The following is a 26369-nucleotide window of genomic DNA, read 5'->3' as shown; positions in this document are numbered from 1 at the left end:
CTCTCTCTCAAACTCTTCATAATCAACCGACAATAACGGTAAGATTAAACTACCCGATGCATGCCGACGAACGCATCTCAATTTGTTCCTTCCTTCGTATTTCGACGTTTTCTTTGCGTCGTTTTTCATGAAAAGCTTGTTTTGTGGATTGAAGAAACTCGAATGAGGGTGCCGTGACTCATTGTGGATCGATCCCGACTAGTCCTCTTATTAGTTATTACCGATTGTAATGGTTGCTTATGATTTCCTTCATCGTGATTACGATCTATCGCTTCGTTTCTTTAGTTTTTTTTGGCTTGGTTTGTGTTAGTGAGAAGATGGGATTTGGTTTTCCTTTGTGGGTAAGCCTATTCCGATGTCGGTGAACATGGGTGCCTTTGTTCTGAGCTAATTTGGGGGTTTTCTCGATATGGAGATGCACATTTTCTGGTTAAAATGAATTGAGTGATCGTTTCTTGGTGATGAATTTATTGGTTTTGATTAATGCGTTGGAAAAAATAGGACTCGTTTTTTTTTTTGGTTTGGTTTCTTGAATGTTTTGACATAGAGTAGTTAGTTGATGTTGAGCGATGACAATGGAAGAAGATGGTAATGTTGATTTGGAGAAGAATGAAGGTGGTGAAGATAAGGGAGTTAGGAACCATGCACCAGTTCTCCGGAGGGAGCCTTCGTTCTCGAGGTGGTACAACGAAGTTGGGATTGATGGCTCTGGATTTTCGAACAATGGTTCGAAGAATGGTGGGGAGGGTGGTGATTTCGAGCTGCCCATACTCCAGGAAGATGGGTCTGAGAACGAGATTAGAGACAGAGATAGGAGGAAACCAGCCAAGTTCAATCTCTCGGAAAGTAGATCTAACAGTTTCCGCCATAGAACTATTCATTTGAATGGTGCTTATGTAGGAAAAGATTCAATGTCCGGCGAGGATACGGATTCGCCGCGTGATCTTGAAGATGGTGCCGGAAATGGAGAGGAGATTTCTTCTTTTTATGTTGAACATGAGAATGTCAGTAGGCCAGCGAGTCCACGTCTATGGGTACCTCCTAGGTTTCGCTATTTCAAGATCGAGGATAGTGATTTAAGATTTTGTGATGAATCAAGGCAGAAGAATCAAAGCTCTATTTCTGCAGCAGTGGTTCTTAAGACATTATTTTACATACTTGTATGGTATACTTTCAGCACATGCTTGACACTGTGAGTGAATTGATATCCTCAATTCTCATCTGGTCATGTTGGTTAGATATGTATAAAAGTTTTTGATGGTTTTATAAACTGATCAAGAGTGACTCTTGGGCAGATATAATAAATCACTCTTGGGAGATCAGTTGGGAAAGTTCCCAGCTCCCTTGCTGATGAATACAGTCCATTTTGTAATGCAAGCTGTTTTTTCAAAGGCCATTGTGTGGTTCTGGTCTCAAAGTTTTGAACCAAGTGAAACCATGTCTTGGAGGGACTACTTCATAAGGGGTAACGACACTGTGCAATATTTCTTTTTCTTGAACATTTCATTTGTGTTCCTTTCTTTGGGAACTTGATACTCGCTGCTTGTGTATGTATTTTTAACTTCAAATTTGGAGATTCCTTTTCTTTTGAGCTCTGTTTGGGAGCCGGTGTATAGAGGGGTGATGAGACGGGTGTTGTTATCTGTGGATTTCACAACATCCTCCAGTGGACGTAGTTGAAATCCATGGTTTTGAATGCTATCACCCTTCTCCCCTTCTCGTCCCAATACATGCCACCAAATGGTGGAGACCACCAAGGATTCCACAAATCCCAATTTCCGCTCCCAAAGAGGGCTCCCAAACAGAGCCTTAGAAGCATCCTATGGAAGAACTTCAAATGAGAGAAGTGGAGAATAATTTGTTTTCTGTTGTCAAAAGATATATGTGCAAGACCTTGCATGCTTAAGTGGAACATCCTTTGCACTTTTGGGCACCTTCACAACACCCTGTGATTCTTAGAGTTATAAGCTTCCCGTGATTGCAAATCACAATTACTGCACTTTTTCATGCCAGTTTATGAAACATGAGAAAGTGCAAGTTGTGATTGAGAAATCACAATCGCAGCATGTTTGCACTTTTAGTACCTTGCTATGACATGTATACTTGGATAGTTCTTCCTTGAAATTACTTGTGATTTTGTCTCTTGGTTCACCAGCGATGAACCAGTGGCACGATCACTACCCATTATCATCATTGGTACATTACCTAAGTGGCTTAATGCAGCTTATTGGCTTTCCCAATTAGAGAATGGCTATAAGAGAACAGTGACCTATTCAAAATATTAACATGGAGGGATAATTTAATACTTTTTAAAATCTGTGTCGACCATACCGCCATTATGGCTAGTAATTGGGACCTAGACTGACCCAGGCACCTCTTAAAACATAGTTGCATGTGTTTTTTGCTTAATTCAAACATGTAGATGTGTTAGGTTAAGCATTTTCATGTTTAGACGGGTTCTAGAGCAATAAAAAATCAACAGCTCATATTTCATAAAAGACTTTATGAAATAAAAATCAAGGTCTCCGATTAAATCAATTTTATTTGAAGCATGATTTTTATTGAGTAAACAATGATGAACACATCTACAGATTTAGATTAAGCAAAAATACATGAAAACTATAAACTATTATTGTGTCTAGTAGGTCTAGGACATAAATTGTCTGGGAGCTACTAGTTTATATATATATATATATATATATATATATATATATATATATATATATATATATATATATATATATATATATATAGAGAGAGAGAGAGAGAGAGAGAGAGAGAGTTGCTAACCACCATGCTAACCGAGCTTTCAAAGGTTGTCCCCTTGTATTACTTAAATCTGACCGTACAGATGTGTTTGGCACAGTCGATTTATCAGGAAACAACACTTGGATCATGTTTTTTCGATGAAAAAAAATGATTTTTTAAGCCTTGAATATTTAAGAAAATCTTAGACTGTCAATTTTTTAAACCTTATAAAAACCTACATGTATACCGGAATCGGATGATCCAAGAGTAGATTCTTATAAAATCAAGCATGTAGAATGCATTTGTACGGTCAGAATTGAGAAAAACATGGAAAAAACCCTTTGAAAGCCCTGTTAGCAGGGCGGTTAGCAGCCACCACCTTCTCTCTCTCTCTCTCTCTCTCTCTCTCTCTCTATATATATATATATATATATGGTCTATGCCTCATTGTCATTATGCACGGTAGCCATTATGTGGGTGATGCTCTCCTTTTATCACATTCCATTTTGTCTAAGCAAATCTTACTGAACAAAATTTTTTATCTTCTTTATAGTTGTACCAACTGCCCTTGGAACTGCACTGGACATAAATTTGAGCAATGCGTCCCTTGTTTTCATATCTGTGACATTTGCTACAATGGTGACTTCTCTCTCAAGCACTTTCTTCTCTATCAGCTTCTCTTAACAAGATTTGATTTCACATTTATACTGTAACATAGACTCATATTGCATATTTCTTTGTTTTTGTACAGTGTAAATCTGCATCTCCAGTATTTCTCCTCTTGTTTGCTTTTGCATTCAAGTAAGTGTTGTTTCTTTTTGAATTACTCTTACTCAAAACTTAACGGCTTTTCCCACATTATCTGAATATCTTCAGCCTCATTATATCGTCTGAAATAAATTTTGATTCTATCTAGTTGATTATATTTATTTATTGACATGAGTCCCTTGAGCTTAGACCTATTCTGTCCCAGATGACAGTCTGATAGTTGTGTATAACATTGTGTTTTCTTTGCTTTTTTATGTTGGATTTTTGGAGCTTTTGTTTTTTTTGGTTGGTCATAGTTGTTCAGTAGCTATTCAAAGGATGCTTACCACAGGGGGGAAAGTATGTTTGCTATTTGCACCTGAAACTTGAGAAACGAGGTGTAATTGTAAAATTTTTGCAAAATCATCAAATCAAAATAACATGCACGTGCACATGTATATGTCCTGCCCATTGGCCTACTAAACATAAACTCCTCTACTAGTGAGGATGTGACCACCCCCTTGGCTTCAATAGAGAATAACTAGAAACCTGAGCCTTAATGAGTTTTATTCCTTTCGTTCTTTTATTTCTATGTTACTTTATTCTCATCATCTTTTCTAGCAATGGGAGTAACCAAAGAGCACAGGGATGGTTTCATCCTAGCTAGACAGTTATTGCAATGGGGCAAAAACAAAGATAGAGAAAGAAAATCATCAAGAGAGTAGAAGATTACAAGTATACTTATGCTTGGTCCATGGCTGTAAATAATTGTTGCTTTTCATTCAACATTTGTTGGCCATAAGTTGTGCTATTTGTTATTACTTTTATAAAACCTTTTCCTTTTAAGACAAGATTTTTTCTGAGGAGTCTAAACTGAATGAACACGACTCCTATATATATATGTATATATATGTACGTATGTATGTATTGCATATGATCTCATGTTCTTCTGCTTGATCACAAGAATACCCTGTAGTGAAAAGTTTTGCAGTTATAAATTCTATAAATTGTGAATGGAGTGACTAACATGTGTCTGGCTTTAGTTGTTCATGATTAGTTGAGCTATATCTCTCATGATTCTTGTGTGACACAACCTGTATTATGTTTGCACTCATTTGATGCACATATATACTTCTTTCTGATTATCATCTGTAGATATCTTATATAAAGCCTTTTGTCATAGGTATTGGCTCTCTAAAACTTTTAATTATCTCTGAAGGTTAGAAGCTCCAAGTCTTAAGATTTTGGGCATCATATTCATAATCTCTGCTGGAGTTCTCTTAACAGGTCGGTAGCTCGTGCTGATGGTGCTTCCATCAAACTTCTATCAAAAGTTTTTTCTTTTTTTCAAAATATTTCCTTTATAGATATTGATAAAGCAAACAAGAAACAAGATTCCAATTTCTTATTGCTTACCATGTTTATTTCTTTGACATGCATCCATATGTTTCAAAAAGAAAAATTAATGGAATAACTAAACCTATAATATATGGTTGGCAATAGCTTAATGAATTAAACTGATACAAATTTCCTAACGAACCAGTAGCCGTATAAGATATAACTGACAGATAGCCGCTATACTATTTCTGTAGTGGCATTGACCATTGGAAATGTCATTTTTGCTAACCAAGTATTATACACAGTTAATCAATTATTTTGTCCTTCTTGGGAACAAGCTCGGTCTGTGTGTCTCCAATTAAATAACTGTTTAAGCTAAAAAATTGTAAAATGTTGTGAGAAATGATTGGACTGAGCTTTTTGATGCAACTTCTATTGTGTTGACCAAGTTTGATATCACTAAGCTATGATCAGGTACTGATAGGATTAAAATATCGTGTGGCATGGGCAAGGTTGCTAGGAAACTTGTTTGTAGGCATGGGATGGTTTCTTTTAGAAGATTGGTAATTCTAGATTGCACAATTCTCTATATTTTTGTGCTAGACAAAACGTCAACGAAAATTATGAACTGCTTGTCATGAAAGTGGTGCGGAATCCATGGCACTCAAAACCCAAATCCAAATACCAACATGCGATGCATATGAATGAAAAATAAATACAACAAACACAAGACTTTATAAATATGTATCTTCATTAATAATGAATCTTGAAATACATAAGCCAAAAGAAAAATATTACACAAAATACCTTACTATACAAATACACTCACACACATGAACCTAAACTACCCATCACTCTCTCACCCACAATAGGCACACCCCCCATACATATAGAGAGAAAAGAGAGGAAAAGATAAAGTAAAGAGAGGAGAGAGAAAGTCCTCTCTAGCCATTGGACTAGAAATCTAGTTGTTGGGCTTAGTTTTCAACACAAATCTAGTTGTTGGGCTAAGTTCCTAACAACTAAACTATTGAACTTAGTTTACAATATAAATCTAGCTGTTGGGCTGAGTTCCCAACAACTAGTGTAAAGTCAAATTTAGTTGACTTTACAATGAATATATATTATATATATACATATATGTAATATATTATATACATACAAAAAGGATAGAGTAATCTTAACACCCCCTTCAAACATACGGCGACTCACCGTGAGTTTGCAATTACAAAGAAAAAACCCATTACATAAAATGTCTTCATTGACTTCATCAAGTTCTTCCATTCATTGCTTCTTTAAAGGATGCTCTTGATCTTCAATCATATGCTCTATTATACAAAGGGTCTTTAGGATCTTCAATATCATTAATATTTGAGAACCTCTAAATAGATCTAACAAAACATCCCAACTATACATATATATATATATATAATAAAACATAAAAGATTTAAAAAATAAACTATAGCAGTTATATATTATGGAGAGAGAATGGCCAAACACACCCAAAAATACAATATATAAAAAATCTTTAATAAGACAATTTAACATTTTTCAAAATTATTTTGAAAATTCATTAATTTTTCAAATACAATAGTCATTGAGAAACTCACTTCAATAGATAATTTTAAGAAAACATAGGTATTAATTCACAAGAAAACATAATTGCATATTATCAAAAGGAAAGATGCATGCATAAAATATCTCAAAGAATATTAATGCATAAAAGGCATGAGATATGGGTTTTTCAAACAACATCAATAGGTAACTCGGAAAGGAGTTTAACTCATAAGATCCCACAAGGGAGAATAAATTTCTCATAGACAGATTTCCTTTTAAGAACAAAACATTTTTACACAACCAAAGATATGATCATTCAATAAAGATCAAGACAAGGCAAATATGATAAACATAAATCAACTATTTCATTTTTAGAAGCAATATTAATCATACAACTAATGCATATATGAATGAACCATGGAATAGTTTTGAATCAATGAAAAAGTCATTTATGAACCAATTTCAAGAAATTCTTTCAAGAGATAACAACTTACAAAAAATATGAAAAGATTTAAAATCCCACAAATATCAAGAAATGTTTAGACCAAGAAATCTTACAATGGAGATACACACCATTAACTCACAAAGAGTCACAAGTAAAATATAAGAGATCTTTCATTAACACATGCTTAGAAAAACATTAATTTAATTTATGTGAAACACGCATGACAATCAATCATGGAACAAATTTAAAATATCCTTGATCATGCAATTCAAGCATATTCAATGCAAAATGTATGAAAATATTTCAATAACCATTTCCCATAAATGAGTTTAAAGATTTAAAAATCCCACAAAACACAATGAATGATATTTGCAAATCTTAACACTAGTTCAACCACCACAAACAATCACCTCACAAGACCTCCAAACCTCAAGAATGAAGTGTATCAGCGACTAGAACAAGAGTATAATCACAATGTTGCTAAAGGGCTAAAACACACACAAAAAGTGTGAATAACCAACATCTCTTGTCTACATAAAATGATACTTAAAACAAGTGTATCAATGACTAGAACAAGAGCATAACCAATGGGTGCATATAACTCACCACATTGAAAACATATTTTGTCTACATAAAATGACACTTAAAACAAGTGTATCAATGACTAAAACAAGAGCATAACCAATGAGTGCACATAACTCACCACATTGAAAACATTTATTGTCTACATAAAATGATACTTAAAACAAGTGTAGCAACGACTAGAACAAAAATATAATCTCAATGCCACTTATGTGCTAAACAAACACACAAAAGTATGAATAAACATCTCTTGTCTACATATAATGACACTTAGATACGAGGCATAATAGGAGAAAACACTAGATAAAGAGATCTTGTAGTGAAACAAACTAATGTCACTAAGAAGAATAAGGATATCAATTTTAACAATCTTTCGAAACACCATGGTTTAAAAAATAGATAGCGATCACATATAAACATAATTATAAGCATTCAACATAATAATAATAATGACCAAATAAACAAATGAGTGATATAACATACTCATAGAATTAGAGATCAAACAAAATCTAAACTGGCAAACAATGAGGTGCACATAACTCACCCTAACAAACATCTCTGGTTTAATCAAAGCCAACATGGATCCAAAGGTCAATCAACTATCAATCAGACCCAAGATAAGTCCCAACATGCCACTCATAATCCTTGGAAATCTAGATTGGTAAGATGACATAAGGTGCACACATAACTCACCTCAACGGCTAACCTTGACCCAAAACAACAAGGTCAAAAGAAATAATCTATCAAACAAAGTTCTGTGATGGACCAAACAAATGCTATAACATAGCAACAAAGAACTTATAAAAATAAATTTCAAATAATGCGAGTTCGAATACAATAAATGACTTGAAAATCATTATTTCAAATAAGTTTCAATAAAGATTTTTAGGATATGATGTAATCACATACAAACAAGGTGTCAATTGACAATATATCATAAATCTTGTGCAAGCAAAGACAACCATGATTATATAAAAAACAATAGAGAATGATCAAGGAGCTAGTTTATCCTAGATCATAAGTCTACTAAGGGACCAAAAAGAAATATAATCAAGTAAAAGTTGTGGAAGCACGGACACAAAGATTCCAAGCACCACCAATCACTAAGAGTCACACATGCTTAATACATAAAAATGTGATATTTTTTTATAAGAAAAAAGGCCTAACAAAGAGGCATGTACACATATAGGGACCCATTAAGAGCACATCATTGGATGTTTACAAGGAGATCATATAAATTATAAAATATGTAAAAGAATCCATTCAAGTACATGATAATAAAGCTTGCTCATGCAATCCGATATAAGAATCACAAAGGCTACTCATGGCATATACCCAAGAATATAAAGCAAGAGATAATATTCCATCAATTATAAGAATCACTCCTTATTCTCATAAATTTAAACCATAGAAGTTCATACTCAATCAATCATTGATCCTTTATAAAATTATTTTGCTCAATAAGACGGTTTTAAATATAGCAACAACTTAAAGTCAAACATTGATGTCACACCATCATAATAGCAGAATCTCATGAGAGCCTATAAAACATTCATGATATTTCTAAACGATTTATAGCCTCTATGACTCAATGAGTAAATCATTCAAAAGTTTAAAGCATGTTTTTTTGACATAGAAAATTCACACAATATATCAAGAATCATGCTTTTGAACTCAAAAAAACATGTAGACACATTCACACGATGGTGGAGAGCATACAATATTAAGGAGTACAAGAATATATCCAAAATATCATGCATATCACAAGCTAAGGTTCATCAAAACATCATAATATTAAAAAAAATCACAAAATTCATGTTAATACACTCATTAAGCGTCATACAAGGGAGGACATATCATAAAATTTAGTATTTTGCAAATCATAAAAAAACATATAAGATTTTAAAAAACCACATACTTTTTGCAAAATACACTTATCTACAATCATATATATATATATATATTATGTTTACACGAAACCATATGTCAAGATACAATAATTTTTGTAAATTCTACTTTTAATGGATTTATGAAAAGCATATTCATTTTAAAAACATGTGCCATAAAGTCACAATGTACATACTGGAATGAGAAAGCCTTGAATCCAAGCCATTTAACAAGTCAGAATTTTTCCTTTGAATCACAATCATGAACAAGACTCCAAGACCATGATGCCTTTGCTCTTATACCATGTCATGAAAGTGGTGTGGAATCCAAGGCACTCAAAACCCAAATCTAAATACTAACATGCGATACATATGAATGAAAAGTAAATACAACAAACACGACTTTATGAATAGGTATCTTCATTAGTAATGAACCTTGAAATACATAAGCCAAAAGAAAAATATTACACAAAATATCTCATTACACAAATACTCACACACATGAACCTAAACTACTCATCACTCTCTCACCCACAATATGCACCCCCCCCCCATAAATATAGAGAGAAAAGAGAAGAAGAGATAGAGTAAAGAGAGGATAGAGAAAGTCCTCTAGCCATTGGACTAAAAATCTAGTTGTTGGGCTTAGTTCCCAAAACACATCTAGTTGTTGGGCTGAGTTCCCAACAACTAGACTGTTGGACTTAGTTCCCAACACAAATCTAGCTGTTGGGCTGGGTTCCCAACAAGTAATGTAAAGTTGACTTTACAATGAATATATATATATATAGGGGTGGCAATCTGGTCGGGTTGGCGGGTCAGCATACCTCAACACGAACCCGACCCGTTTATTAAACAGGTCGGCTGTGGCAAACACGAACCCGACCTATTTATTAAACGGGTAACCCGACACGACCCGGTTAACCCGTTTAATAAACAGGTTGGGTCGGGTAAACGGGTTGGTGGGTTAGCGGGCGGGTTGGCGGGTTGTCGGGTCGGGTCGGGTTTGGGTAAACAGGTTGACCCGCCTGCCTAACCCGTTTATTAAACGGGTCAGCCGGGTTGACACACCCCTAACACGAACCCAATCCGTTTAATAAACGGGTTAGGCGGGTCGACCTGTTTATTAAACGGGTTAGTTTAAGCCAAACCCGAACCCGCCTAAGAGGCGGGTTGGCGGGTCGTGTCAGGTTTTGCCACCCCTATATATATATATAGGGGGAGCAGGTGGACCCCCGTGGATGGTCCCAGACCCGAGAGGGTCCAAACCCGAGTTTTTGATAACGGGGCCCAGACTCGAGTCTCGGGGGCATTCTTTGGGTCCCAGGGAGCGGGTCCGAGCCTCGAACCCCTTCACGTAACCTACCCAGTTGGGTCTGGTTCACGGGTCGCCCCGAACCAGACCCAACCCATTAGTTTTGAACTCCAATAGATATCTAATACCGACCCAAACCCATATCGGACTCGGACGGAGCTCCAGTTTGAATTTGGGCCAGGTCAGATTCAGACCCGTCTTATTACGGATCAAGGATCGAGTTCAAACCAGGTATTCTTATACCACAACTCGATACATGATCCCACCTACCCCATTTTGGGTTTGACAAATAGTTTAGGACTTGACCCAATCTAGATCCAATCGGGTGAATCATCCCAATACTACACCAACCAAACCCAATACCCGTACCAGACCCAATCCGTTAACCCATCCCCGATCCAGAACCTGGTACCATACCCGACACATTTCCCCTATCCTAACCCGACCCATAACCCGAACCCACATTATCCATTTCCCACCAACCCAAAACCCATAACCCGAGCATCCCTTCCACCTTTAGTAGGACATCCAGTCATACCGGTGCCACAACGCCGACCACAAATGGTTCCCACCCATGACCGAGCCAGACCGAGGCAGTTTCCAGCAGCCGCCATGCAGATTCAGTAGGAACCGACGCGACTTGAGCGCCAACCACACGTCGTTGGAGTTCGTCAGCATCAGCATCCAGGCAAGCAGTACCGCGAAGAGGGTGATGAAGCAGTGTTGGATGACGACGCTTTCTGAAACGAGTATCCTACAGGAATGGTGAAAACTCGTCAGCAGAGAGCACCAGAGCACCCCTCTACCTACGGGGTGAAGCTAGACCTTTCGGAGTTCGTAGGACGATTCGATGCGGAGCAGTTCTTCGATTGGGCCTATGCCGTACAGTTTTTCTTTGACTACCATATTGTAGCTGAGCACCATCGTGTTTCTCTAGCGTCCACTCGATTGAGAGACCTAGCGCATACATGGTGGGTTGAGCTGCAGAGGTCGAGGGAGCGGCAGGGACTAGAGCGCATACAAACATGGGAGGAGATGCAAATGTTGATGCGGTCAAAGTTTGTGCCTTCAGACCACTCCGAGAGAGCCTACAAGGAGTACTAGACCCTGCGTCAAGGCACCCGTATTGTGGCGGAGTACACTGCTGAGTTCCATTGTCTATCCTTGCGAGTGCAGATCGAGGAGACCGCCCGCCAGCAGGTCACGAGGTATATTTTTGGTCTCCGTCCTGCTATTTCTGATGATTTCAGTTGTGTCACAGTTGAGTCATTGGATCAGGCAAGCAGTTATGCCATGAATGTGGAGGAAAAATTGAAAAGGAGGCAAGAATATAGGACCTCCCATAGTGACCAGTCCAGTCGACCCAAGTCGAGTTTCCCAACCAGGGGAGCGAGCTCCCCTAGGAAGGACGACTCAAAGTCCACCCCTAGAGTAGACCCTAGCAAACCCGACCAGTCCGGACCCGCGTACTATACTAGATCCAAAGCCAAGCCTAGTGAGTCTACCATCCCTTGCTTTAGGTGTCAAGAGTTTGAATATATCGCGTCCAAGTGCCCCATAACGAGCAAGAACGCCCATTTCATTAAGGGTATTGTTGAGTCAACGTCTGATAGTGAGAGTGAGGGTGAGTCGTTGGTTGAAGGAGATGACAAGAGGGTGGTCGTAGAGTTCGACGGCAACGTCGAAAATTTGTTGTCTATTCATCATGTTTTGACCGCACCCCGAGAGTCGACCCCTACAAAATGGTTGCAGAATAACATTTTTAGAACCTGGTGCAACTGTGAGGGGCATGCATGTGATGTTATAATTGATACTGGGGCGTGTGAGAATATGGTGTCCGAGAGTGTCGTGCCCACCTTGAACCTGAAAACGGAGAAATTGTCCTAACCATACAAGATGGCATGGTTCAAAAGAGGAAACAAGGTTCCTATCACCTAACGTTGTTTAGTTCGGTTCTCCATGGGGGAGCATTACCACGATGAGGTATGGTGTGATGTAGTCCCTATGAGTGCGTGTCACATTCTTTTGGGACGTCCCTGGCAGTTTGATCGCAAGACCATTCATGATGGCCGTAGGAACACATACTCATTTATTTTCAAGGGTCATAAAATAGTCCTTCTCCCTATCAAGGAGACCGATTTTTCTACTGTGGATAAGCCTGAGCGAGTTCCCCGGCTCGCGGGCCTATCTTACCGGTCTTTTTTGAGCCATTGTCTGGAGGATGGTTATTGTTATGCCTTAGTGGCTAAGCCGTTGATGAGTACGTTGTTGCCCGTTCCCGCGGACATCACGCCCCTTGTTGATGAGTTTCACAACATTATGCCAGACGACCTTCCTGATGGTCTACCTTCGACGCAAGTGGTGCAGCATGCCATTGATTTTGTCCTGAGGTCGAGTCTCCCTAACCTCCCCGCATATCGCATGAACCCATCCGAGCATGTCGAGTTGTTGAGGCAAGTTCAGGAGTTACTACAAAAGGGGTTTATTTATGAGAGTGTGAGCTCTTGCGCAGTACCCGCCCTGCTCACCCCTAAGAAAGATGGGTCCATGCACATGTGTGTTGATAGTCGAGCGATCAATCGCATCACTGTCAAATATCATTTTTTCATTCCTAGTTTGGATGATATGTTTGATATGTTGGCTGGTACTTCTATTTTCTCCAAAATTGATTTAAAAAGTGGGTACCACTAAATCCGTATCTGGGAGGAGGATGAGTGAAAGACAACATTCAAGACACATGATGGATTGTATGAGTGGTTAGTCATGCCATTTGGGTTATCAAATGCCCGAGTACCTTCATGAATATGATGACCTAAGTGTTGCGTCCTTGTATAGGAAAGTTTGTCGTTGTATATTTTGATGATATTTTGATTTATAGCTCATCTTTGTCTGATTATTTGAGTTATTTGCCTCAGGTTTTAGAGATTTTAAGGAGGGAAAAGTTGTATGTCAATGCCAAGAAGTGTGAGTTTATGACATCAAGTGTTGTATTTTTGGGTTTTATTGTGTCGTCTGATGGAGTTAAGGCGGATCCCGCCAAAGTCTGTGCAATTGTAGAATGGCCTACCCCAAAGACTATAGGAGAGATCTGTAGTTTCTACGGGTTAGCCACTTTCTACCGTCGTTTTGTGAGAAACTTTAGCACCCTCATGGCCCCTATCACGGAGTGCCTAAAGGAGACTAGTTTTCATTGAACGTCTGCCGCGAGAAAGGCCTTCACGCTCATCAAAGAGAAAATGACTAGTGCTCCCGTCTTAGCCCTTCATAATTTTAGCGCAGTCTTTGAGGTTGAGTGCGATGCTTCTAAAGTGGGAATTGGTGCACTCTTGAGTCAGAACCGCAGACCCATTGCTTTCTTTAGTGAAAAGCTAACGCAAGCCAGGTGCCAGTACTCCACTTATGATATTGAGTTTTATGCCGTGGTACAAGCCCTTCGTTATTGGAGGCAATATCTTATTTATAAGGAGTTTATCTTGTACACGGATCATGAGGCGTTAAAGTATTTGAATAGTCAAAAGAAGTTGAGTGCTCGTCATGCTAAGTGGGTCAGTTTCTTGCAAGAGTACACATTCACTATTCGCCATCAATTAGGTACTCTGAACAAGGTAGCTGACGCACTTAGCAGGAAGAGTAGCCTGTTGATGACTATGTCAGTGCAGGTCATTGGGTTCGAGCAGTGTAAGGAGTTGTACCCAACGGACCCTGATTTCTAGCAAGACTGGGAAGGGTGCCTCTCCTCTGATAACACAGCTGACCCACAGTTTAGTATACATAACGGTTACCTTTTTCGAGGTAATAAATTATGTGTGCATGCATTCTCTCTTAGACTCCAGTTGATTTTCAAGTTACATGAAGGGGGACTAGTTGGGCATTTTGGACATGACAAGACGTTCACCCTGTTAGATAAACATTACTTTTGGCCCAAAATGCGCAAAGATGTGAAGTTTGTTCAGAGTTGTCGAGTGTGTCAAGTGTCCAAGGGTCGACGTCAGAATAGTGGTTTGTATACTCTGTTGCCCATCCCTGAGCGACCTTGGGAACATGTGTCCATGGATTTTGTTGTGGGTCTTCCCAGAACCTCCCGTCGTTTTGATTCTATTTTAGTTGTGGTTGACCGTTTTTCTAAAATGGCTATTTTTGTCCCGTGTAAGCGAACCACTAACGCCTCATTAGTAGCTTCATACTACTTCAAGGACGTGGCCCACTTTCATGGTTTGCCTCACACAATCACCTCAGATTGTGACACGCGTTTTATGAGCCATTTTTTAAAATCGTTATGGCCCTTATTAAAAACCAAGCTCCAGTTCAATAGTGCTTACCACTCACAAACCGATGACCAAACTGAAGTTGTGAACCACACCCTTGGAAATTTGTTAAAGAGTCTAGTGGAGGAGAATGTCAAAACATGGGACCTAGTCTTGCCTCAAGCCGAGTTCGCATATAACAACTCCATCAACCGGTCCACGGGCAAGTCTCCTTTTCAAGTGGTTTATGGTTGAACACCCACTCATGTACTAGATCTAGCACCTGTGACCAGTCTCCCAGCCCCAGACGCGTTTGATGCCATTGAGTACATACGTGATATACATAGGCAAGTCCGAGCCAAACTTGTGGAGAGTTACGAAGCTTACAAAGCTTTCGTAGACCAAGGTCGTCGCGATGTTCAGTTCCAAGTTGGTCAATTAGTATGGGTTTACCTGCTTCCTAAGCGTTTCTTAGTGGGTACTTACGGCAAGTTGAGTCTTAAGAAATATGGCCCTGTCAAGATTCTTCGGCGATTGGGACCGAATGCCTACCTCCTTGAACTGCCCGAAGATTGACACATTTCGCCTATCTTCAATGCGTCTGATCTATATGCTTATTGTGGAGACAACAAGTCGTCAGAGCCGACTTCTTCCCAACCAGGGAAGAATGATGCAGAGCAGGATCGACCTAGATCCATATAGCCTGACCCAGGCAGAGGACCGTACCTGCACGAAGGGATCGAGGATCGGACCCAAGTAGTGGATCCAACCAAATCACGATACTAAGACGTGGGGATGATATACCCCTGCCTACCTACTCTAGACGAGCACAGGCTCGGACTGAAAAAGTGTATTCTGGGATATTAGGACCCGACCTGGGTCCATTGTATGTACAGTCTGGTTACTAAGGACCCGAGTCATGTACAAGTTTATTTTGTTTATTTCGGGTATGGACATTGCACCAGACCCGAATCCATACTATTCTTTTAAACGTATTAATACAAAGTTTAGGTCACGATTTCGTTCGTTGAAATCGTGACAGCTGCAACCTCATCTTCTTATGTTCTCTCTCTCAATACAGGTACCAGAAGAGATTCTAACATGGTATCAGAGCCGAGATCCATCTGAAGGTTGAAGAGGCTTCCAAAAAGGTGCAACGGCCAGAGGTTTGAGGTCCTTCGTCTCTTGTCTTCTACTCTTCTTCATTTTTTTTTCTTCTTCTTCTGTCTATCTCTCATTCCACCATCTCTTTTCTAAATTTTTGGTGTATTCACGTCTCACGTGGACCTAACATTCATGTGGGTCTGCGATTTACGTAAACTTTGTTCACGTAAACACTGTGCAAAAAAGAGGAAAAAGGGATAATTCTGTTTCACGTGAATCGCTGAAATCGATTCACGTGAAAAACAGAAACGATCCCTTTTCTTTTTCATCTGACATTATCTGATCTAGTGCACCAGATCTGTCTTTCTTTACCAATCTCCTCTACGCATCTACTCTACGTATCCATATCTGACGCAACTCCACCATCAGATCTGGATATCAAGTTCTCCTCGGTGTTCATCTTTGCAGTGTGACAATTTTTTTTTTCTGATTCTCTTTTTCCTTCCAAGTTGTTGTCACAATTAGAACACGTTTTTTTTTTTCTGATTCTCTTTTCTTTCCAAGTTGCTGTCACAGTTGGAATTCACTACCTTTGCCTGAAAATACATCTAGATCAATACTTTATTCAACGTGCGAAAAGGATTTTCATCACGTTAATCTCAAATCTTGCAAGAGTGTAAGGGAAAGCTCAGGTCTGATTCTCTTCTAAATGTGACAGTCTGCGACCTCCAATCTAAATCCGCAAAAAAAGGGGGAGGGGAGACTGAGCACTCTGTGAACACTCTTGTTAAATTTTCTTTCTCCATGGATTCTTATTCTTCTCAATCGAGTCTTTCTTCAAGCTTTCTCAATCAACTTGTTTCTGAAAAGTTGAATACCTCAAACTTTTTGATTTGGAAGAGACAAATCATTCCTTTTATAAGGAGCCAAGGTCTCTTAGGTCATCTTGATGGAACCACTCCAGTCTCACCAGAATTTGGTACGAGAGAAGAGAAAGATGATAAATGGGCGAGTTCAATTGTGTATGTCAAAAATGCAGAATACCTCAATTGGGAAAGAAAAGATCAATCGGTAGTTGCATACATCACTTCTACCTTGTCTCAAGAGGTTCTTGTTGCTATTCCTGACAATTGTATAACCCTACAACTTTGGGAGAGATTGGTTCAGACGTATTTACAGGTTTCACAAGCGAGGATAGTTTTTCTCAAGAGGGGATTTCAGTTGCTGAGAAAAGATTCCATGACCATCATGGAATATCTGAACAAGATGAAGACCATCACAGACCAACTTGCAGTTATAGGATGTGCGGTAAGTGACAGTGATATGGTACAACAAACTCTGAGTGGATTGGGATCTGACTACAATATGATTGTCACTTCACTGTTGTGTCTGCCTGCCCTTCCTACCTTTGATGAGTTACGAGCTAAATTAATTCAGTACGAAATGACTGAAAGGTTTTTCTGAAGAAACTCATGTTCATACAAATTCCCAAGAAGTTTTTGCCACAGGAGTGACTTATGGTCGAGGATGAGGACGAGGGGGGCAATGGCGAAGTGGACACAGAGGACGTGGTTTGCTTCCCACTCCAAATATGTTGACTCATGCACAGGGACAAAGACCCATTCCCACTTGCTTCTTTTGTAACAAAAGGGGGCATATCAAGGCGAATTGTTGGCACAATCCAGAAAATAACTGAAAGGCTCCACAAACAGAAACCAGAAGAAAGTCCACTAATATCAGAGATAGTGGAAAGATTAAAGATCTGCTGATATCTGCCCTGTCAGAATTGAAATTGAAGCAGAATGATCAAGGCACTTGGTTTGTCGACTTAGGGGTAGCAACTCATGTGACAGGTGATGCAGGTAAACTTTCTAACCCTATTACTTATTTTGGCAAAAGTAAGATTGTCACTGGCGATGGATCCCACCCTCCTATTTCTCATGTTGGAAAAACTGTCATTCCCATGTCACATTCTACTCTTGAACTTTCTGATGTCCTTCATACTCCAATATCAAGAAAAATATTGTCTCTGTTTTCAAACTTATTGATGATAATCATGCTTCAGTTGAATTCACTCCCTTCTCTATGCAGGTCAAGGACCTACGCACGAGGAAAACATTCGTTGAAGGAAAGAGACGAGGCAATATGTATGTCTTTGAAGAAGCTCCATGTCAGTTCGTCCGCCCTGCTCATATGGATTCAAAGTCTTCATTAGAGTCGTGTTCCTTCTCTTCTGCAAACGTTTTTAGTATTTCTGAATATAATAAGCCTTTCTTATGGCATAGTCGATTAGGATATTGTGGGAGCCATTTTATTGAGAAACTTGTCTCTAATAATCTCATTCCAAAAGAAAGTCTCAATGGGAATGAGAAAAGTCAGAAGTGTTCCAGTTTTCTTTTATGCAAAAGTCATGTATTGCCTTTTCATTCCGTTAATAAGAGAGCTTCGAAACCTTTTGAGATAATTTGTTCTAATGTATGGGGACCCGCCCCAGTTGTCTCTGGATTTGGGAGCAAATACTACCTAATCTTTGTTGATAACTATTCTCGATACACTTGGATATATTTCATAAAAAATAAGTCGGAAGTTTTCCTTTTGTTTCAAAATTTTCTTTTTCTAGTAAAAAATCAATTCTCTGAGTTCATCTAATTTTTCAATGTAATGGAGGTGGGGAGTTCTCATCTAGTGACTTTATTTCTTTTCTTTAAAATAACGGAATAGGAAGAAGGGTGTCCTGTCCACACACCCCTCAACAAAATGGGATTGCTGAGCGAAAACATAGGCATATCGTTGAAAGCGCCATGAGTATGCTTCATGATAGTAACCTTCCCATCAATCTATGGACATAAGCTTTTCATTCTGCCGTACTTGTGATAAATAGACTGCCTATGGTTGTTCTGGAAAATAAGTCTCCTTATTATTGTCTTTTTGGAGCTCACCCTAGTTATTATGATTTGCGTGCCTTCGGATGTGTTTGTTATGTGCACATTGACCAGTCCCTGAGAAACAAGTTTCAGGACAAAGCTCAAAAGTGTAGATTTGTGGGATACACAGACGACTACAAAGGATATAGGTGTTATGATCCAACCAACAGGCGCATCAGAATCTCAAGGAATGTTGTCTTTGATGAGCAAAATTTTGATCACAAAGCAGGCACAACGGATATGTCCTCTAACACAACTGAAGTTTACTATCCTTGGCTGAATTCAGAACTTTTTGCTAGTTCCAATAAAGTCTGTCCTTCAGATTGTATGCAGCAAGAAGAAGAAATGTTTGAGAACATTGGGACATCGGGATCACAGAATAAGGAAGAAGTACCATCATCCGTACCCGGCAGATACAAGGGCATTTTCTACTCTAGACAGAGAACGACAACATCAAACCAAAATCATGCCTCAACAGTCGATCCTACTTCCTCTCAAGCTCTTGAAGTCAGAAAATCAAATCGCACACGACATCCTATTGATAGGTGGGTCAGCTATAACAACTTCTCCTTGGATTTTCTATTAAATCTGTTGGTAAGCAAAATAATCTGTAGAAAATAAGAGAATATGAGAAGGAAGAAGAGGGGGATTATCTGGGAATCGACAACCTCCACTTTGTTTTTCACAGTGGGTTGCGGTAAACCTTGATTATATTAAATAGGGTTACAACATTCTTTACAGGGACAAAAATGCCCTGTATAGAAGAAACATATTACAACATTATAAACACGTGAATGGATATGGATCCAATAAGGGATCCATATTCATTCATATTCTAATACCCTCTCTCAAGTTGTGCATGGGTTTGGTGTAAAATTGTCTATGAAAAGACAATACGCATACGAGCACAAAAAATATAGAAAAGATGTGCACGAAGGCACTCTCACAACACTTGAACAAATACGCAAAAGCGTAAAAATAATAAACATGCACAATGGCATGTATTTTATAGAAGGAACCGAATGCTTGAGGCTCTCAAGCTTAGGAAAAACAAGAGGGGATCACCCCTATTTATACAAGAAGAAGAGGGTGCAAAGGGGCTCCCAAAGGAGTCGTTGGGGAGCCCCCAACGGTCACTTTTGTGACCGTTGGGGACCCCCCAACGACTCTATTGGGGGATCCCCAATGCACCTTTTGTGAAAAGGTGAAAAGAAATAAAAATAAAAAATAAAAAGGATAAAAATAAAAAGAAAAGATACAACATATTCCTATTGGAATATGCGCAAAAAGGAAATTTACAATAATACCCTTATCGGGTGAACAAAAAGAAAATAATATATAAATATATATACTTATATATATAGAGATACATATACATATAAATATTATATGTATATGTATCTCTAAGTATATAAGTATATATATTTATATTTACATCAACGACTTTAGGAGGAGATACATTTTAACACCCCCCCTCAAACTTACGGTGTGATAACCGCAAGTTTGCCAAGGAGGAAATGAAATCTGGGCGAACATAGAGCTTTGGTGAAGAAGTCAGCAAGCTGATACTCAGACGTTACGTATGGTAGATCAATGACCTTCAAGTATTCTTCTCTGACATAATGACAGTCCATCTCTATATGCTTTGTTCGCTCGTGAAAGGTGTGATTCTTGGCAATATAAATTGCACTTTTATTGTCACAACACAACTTTGTTGGTTCTCTGATAAACACTCCCATATCTTCCAAAAGACTTCGAATCCATACAATTTCCATGGTGGTAGATGCCATGGCTCTATATTCGGCTTCAGTGGATGACAGGGAGACCTTTTGTTGCTTTTTGCATCGCCATGAGATCAAGGACTCACCTAAGAAAACACAGAAACCAGTGGTGGAGTGACGGTTACTAGGGTCACCTCCCCAATCTGAGTCAGTATAAGCAAGCAATTTCAATTAAGAGGATGATGATAGAAATACTCCCTTATTTACCGTTCCCTTCAAATATCTGATGATGCGGAGCACAACACTCATATGAGTGGTTGTAGGAGCATGCTGAAACTGACTGGCGATGTGTATAGCATGTGACAAGTCGGGTCGAGTAATGCTAAGATACATTAAAGACCCTACCAACTGCCTGTAAGGAGTAGGATCGGTTAGAGGAACATCGTCGTCAATCTTCATTTTTGCTCCCACAACTTCAGGAGTTTCGCATACTTTGTCATCAGAAATACCTGACCTGTCAATAATCTCGCAGGCAAGTTTAGATTGAGATAGAAAATAACCACGTTGCGAATAGGCAACCTCAATTCCAAGAAAATATGTCAGAAAACCTAAGTCTAACATCTCAAATTTTGAAGTCAAGACGGACTTAATACCCTTGACTCCTTGAACATCATCATCTGTTATTAACATGTCATCAACGTAAAGTAATAAAATTACAATCCCTGCATTAGATTTTCTAGTAAACAAAGCAGTGTCAGTATAACATGATGAAAAACCATTTTCCAACATTATACTGGTAAATCTATCATACCAGGCTTTGGGGGCCTGCTTTAAGCCATAGAGAGCCTTACGAAGACGAAGAACTTTATCCTTAGGAATTATCATGCCTGGTGGGGCATCCATATATACTTCTTCGTTAAGATCACCATTTAAAAAAGCATTTTTAATATCCATTTGAAAAATGTTCCAATTTTTAATAGATGCAATAGTAATAAGACACCTAACGGTAACCATTCGAGCTACAGGGGCAAAGGTTTCTTGGTAATCAATTTCATACTCTTGCCCATACCCTTTAGCAACTAAGCGAGCTTTATACCTTTCTAGAGAACCATCACTCTTAGTTTTAACTTTAAAGACCCATCGACACCTATAGTTTTCTTTCCTATAGGTAGAGTTTGAAAATCCCAAGTTCCTGCCCTTTTAAGAGCATTAAGTTCACTTTGCATGGCTTCTTGCCATTCTATACATTTTTTAGCTTCTTCAAAATTTCTTGGTTCGAAATAAGAGTGAATGGCACTAAGACAAGCCCTATATCGGGGTGAAAAAGAATCAAACGATACAAAGCGAGTTGGAGGTCTTCTATTTCTTTCAGATCTTCTATGGTCAAGAGGAGTGAAAAGCTCACTATATTGATCAATAGCACTTCTAAAGGTGTCTTGGTTTCTACGAGAGTAGGTAATAGGCTCACTTGGAACTCTACTTTCTGGATCATTATGTTCACCAATATCTTCATCATTTTCCTCATCATGGTTTAATGATACATCATCATCACTGGATATGTCATCATTACTAGATAACAAGTCGAATAAGGAGTAATCAAAATTTTCTTGTTGAGAAACATTTTTTTCAAAACCACTCTCATTTTCTAAAAAGGTTACATTTCTAGAGACATATAGCTTATCCTCTCGAAGATCGTAACAACAAAACCCTTTTTGAGTTTCGGAATAACCAAGAAAAGCACAAGGGATAGCCTTGGGTGAAAGCTTGTCATTCTTATCCGTAAGTATGAAACACTTACATCCGAAGACTCTTAACCTATTATAATCAGGTTCAAGCTTATGTAATATCTCAAAAGGAGATATTTTACCTAATAACCTAGATGGTAGACGATTTATTAAATAAACAGAAGCAAGGGCTGCTTCGGCCCAAAAGTTTTTAGGAATATTTTGAGATATAAGAAGAGTCCTAGTGGTCTCAATAGTGTGCTTATGTTTTCTTTCAGCCAACCCATTCTGTTGAGGTGTTTTAGGACAAGACCTTTGGTGAATAATACCGTGATCCTCAAGATATACCTTAAATTGATTGGAGAGATATTCTCTCCCAGAGTCACTTCTAAAAATCTTTATGTTGCTATTGAATTGATTCTTAATCATTGAGTGGAAATTTTTAAAACATGAAAACACTTCATGTTTAAACTTAAGAAAATATATCCACGAGTATCGGGAAAAGTCATCTACAAAAATTACATAATAAGAAAAACCTCCTTTTGAAACAACAGGTGCGGGTCCCCAAACATCTGAGTGAACAATTTCGAAAGTTTTGGAAGAGAACATAGTTCTTTGCTCAAAAGGTAAGCTTCGCATTTTTCCGAGAATGCAGTCATTACAAGAAAAAGAGCTTTTACATAGGTCTTTTGCAAAATGTAAATATGATAACTTGGTGATATTAGGATGACTAAGTCTTTTGTGCCATACATTTATATCCTTATGTCGGGCAACATTACACAAAACTTTTGGAACTTGAAGAGATTCCATATAGTATAGATCTCCTCTTCTAAAGCCTTCCCCAATCAATTTCCCGGACTGACGATCCTGTATTAAGCATTTATCACAAGAGAATTTAATATCACAGCCATGGTCCGTGAGTTGAGAAACAGAGAGGAGGTTTAAGTTAAGTTTAGGTATAAATTTGATTTTTGGAATAGAAAACTCTTGAGTTTCAAAATTACCTATTCCTTTAATTTCAAGAGAGGTTCCATCAGCAGTGGAGACATAAGATGGGGAACTGTTTTTCAAATAATCGGAAAGTGACAAAAAGTTTGGGGACATATGAAAAGATGCACCAGAGTCCAAAACCCAAGAGATTTTACCTGGAGGGGAAGAAGTGGATACGGCCGCACCGGAGGTAGATCCTTTGAGGAGAGGTTGAAGGGCTTCCACTATTTGATTTATAGAAAGGATCCCACTCGAAGATGCCTCATCCTTCTGTGGTACACCAGTGGTAGCCATAGCTAGAAGTCTCTTCCATTTAGGATATACGGGTTTGATGTGTCCAGGTTCTTTACAAAAATGACATATAGTTTTGCTATAGTCCCTTCTTCCTCTTTGACCACTATTTTCACCTTGATTTTGAAATTTAAAATGAGGGGGACGATAGGTTCTTACATTGTTTCCGGGTCTTGATACGGCATTGACCTCACTATGTTCTTCAATATTACAAGGGATCGCAAGGACATTTGGTCCTTGTTTACATAAATTCATACGAGTCTCTTCACCACTTAACTTGGTGAGAACATCTTCAAGAGAAGGGGGAGAGAGAGAGGAGAGAAGAGATGACCTTATTTGCTCAAATTCGGGCCTTAGCCCATTCAAAAAATTGAAGAACCGATCTTCTTCAAGTTGCTTATGACGGAGCTCAATTGCCTCTCCACTCCATTTTGGTTCAAGCATTGCAAGCTCATCTCAAATAGAGGAAAGATCGGCAAAGTATTCCCTAATCGTCATTTCACCTTGGGAGAGAGAGATAGCCTTCTTTTGAAGGTAATACTTATGAGAGAGATCCCTTGAGGTGTACATTTTTTCAAGATAATGCCAAGCTTCCGATGCCTTTTTGAATTTAATAATGTTGGCATTAATCTTGGTTTCTACGGATGAGAAAAACCATGAGAGAATCTTGAAATTCTTCATTTCCCATTCATCGTGTTTCTTGGAGTATTCTTCAAGAGCTTTGGTTCTTTCTTCTCACTCAAGAATCTTGATTTCGCCTTCTTTCACTATGGTAATCTTGGGTTTCGGTTCCGGAATTGTGCCAAGAACATATCCCCATAGGCCTTTCCCTTTTATATGAGCCTCCATATTTCCGGCCCAAACATGATAGTTGGACCCATTTAATTTGAAACCAAGAGCAAAATGGGACTCTTTTTCGCCCATTAGAGAGAAAAGAGATAGAGAAAAAAGCGTACCAACACAATATTTCCAATACCAACTTTGCACAAGATTCTTCTAAAATATTTGAGAAGAAAGATCCACCACTTCAAACTTCAAGGATCGGAAGGCACGTTTTTTGAGGCATTCGAAAAAAAAGAGAATCCCACGATCTTCAATAATCAACCTTGCTCTGATACCATGTAAAATTGTCTATGAAAAGACAATACGCATACGAGCACAAAAAATATAGAAAAGATGTGCACGAAGGCACTCTCACAACACTTGAACAAATACGCAAAAGCGTAAAAATAATAAACATGCACAATGGCATGTATTTTATAGAAGGAACCGAATGCTTGAGGCTCTCAAGCTTAGGAAAAACAAGAGGGGATCACCCCTATTTATACAAGAAGAAGAGGGTGCAAAGGGGCTCCCAAAGGAGTCGTTGGGGAGCCCCCAACGGTCACTTTTGTGACCGTTGGGGACCCCCCAACGACTCTATTGGGGGATCCCCAATGCACCTTTTGTGAAAAGGTGAAAAGAAATAAAAATAAAAAATAAAAAGGATAAAAATAAAAAGAAAAGATACAACATATTCCTATTGGAATATGCACAAAAAGGAAATTTACAATAATACCCTTATCGGGTGAACAAAAAGAAAATAATATATAAATATATATACTTATATATATAAAGATACATATACAACAACAACAACAACTACGCCTTCATCCCAAAACAATTGGGGTCAGCGCTATATAGAGATACATATACATATAAATATTATATGTATATGTATCTCTAAGTATATAAGTATATATATTTATATTTACATCAACGACTTTAGGAGGAGATACATTTTAACATTTGGACCATGTGGAACTTGTCTTTCAAATACCAAAAGCGACGACTTGTGAGACCTTTTGTAAACATATCAGCAAGTTGATATTCCGAAGGCACGTAAACCGATTCAATCTCTTTGTCTGCTATTTTTTGTCTGATGAAGTGTTGATCAATCTCAATATGCTTGGTCTGACTGTGATGGACAGGATTTAATGCGATCTGTATAGCACTTATATTATCACACATAAGTGTCGAACTTGAGATGTCCTCTCCTATCTCTGTAAGCAAGTGTCTAATCCAGGCCACTTCTGCTGTGACAACTGCCATAGATCTATACTCGGCTTCTGTGCTAGATCGTGCCACTGCCTTCTGTTTTCTTCTACTAAATGAGACCGGATTTTCCCCAATAAAAATACAGTATCTTGAGACAGACCTTCTCTCATCTGGATCCCCTGCTCAGTCTGCATTTGTATATGCCAATATGTCATGTTTTGAAGTTTTCGATGAAGATTGTGTATATGAGAGTCTGTCACCCACCGTGCCCTTCAGATAACGAAGAATGCTTTTAACAACAGACATGTGATCAGTCCTCGGTTCATGCATGAACTGGGATACTTGATTAACAGAATATACAATGTCTGGTCTAGTGAAGGTAAGATATTGTAACATACCCACCAAACTACGATACTTGGTTGCATCAGGATATAATTCACCATCACAAACACTTAGCTTTTGGTTGATAATACTGGGTGTAGACAGAGGTTTGCAATCTGTCATTCCTGCTTTATCCAGAAGATCAAGAGTGTATTTGTGTTGGGTTAATGACATTTTTCCACCCTGTCTGTCTACCTCTACACCGAGAAAATACCTCAGTTCCCCAAGATCTTTCATTTTGAATCGCATACTCAGTAAATCTTTAATTCGTTGAATATGGTTTGGAGTATTGCCAGTAATCACTATATCATCAACATATATAAGCAAGAAAACAA

The 26369-nt window shown here is 38.5% G+C and overlaps 1 protein-coding gene across 1 annotated transcript in view; it reads left to right on the top strand.

The window, feature by feature from the left end:
• The first annotated feature begins 569 nt into the window (after nt 1-569).
• Nucleotides 570-26369, top strand: part of LOC149843847 (putative sugar phosphate/phosphate translocator At1g06470) — a 52817-nt gene continuing 27017 nt past the window's right edge. The window contains exons 1-5 of the mRNA XM_090000979.1: nt 570-1192; nt 1296-1465; nt 3302-3387; nt 3500-3549; nt 4715-4782. Coding sequence (XP_089857105.1) covers nt 570-1192; nt 1296-1465; nt 3302-3387; nt 3500-3549; nt 4715-4782 — 997 coding nt within the window. The remainder of the gene's footprint in view (nt 1193-1295; nt 1466-3301; nt 3388-3499; nt 3550-4714; nt 4783-26369) is intronic.

This window comes from Nuphar pumila, chromosome 3, assembly GCF_984573655.1.
Source record: "Nuphar pumila chromosome 3, dmNupPumi1.hap1.1, whole genome shotgun sequence".
Taxonomy (NCBI): domain Eukaryota; kingdom Viridiplantae; phylum Streptophyta; class Magnoliopsida; order Nymphaeales; family Nymphaeaceae; genus Nuphar; species Nuphar pumila.
This window is presented reverse-complemented; position numbering and strand designations above follow the sequence as displayed.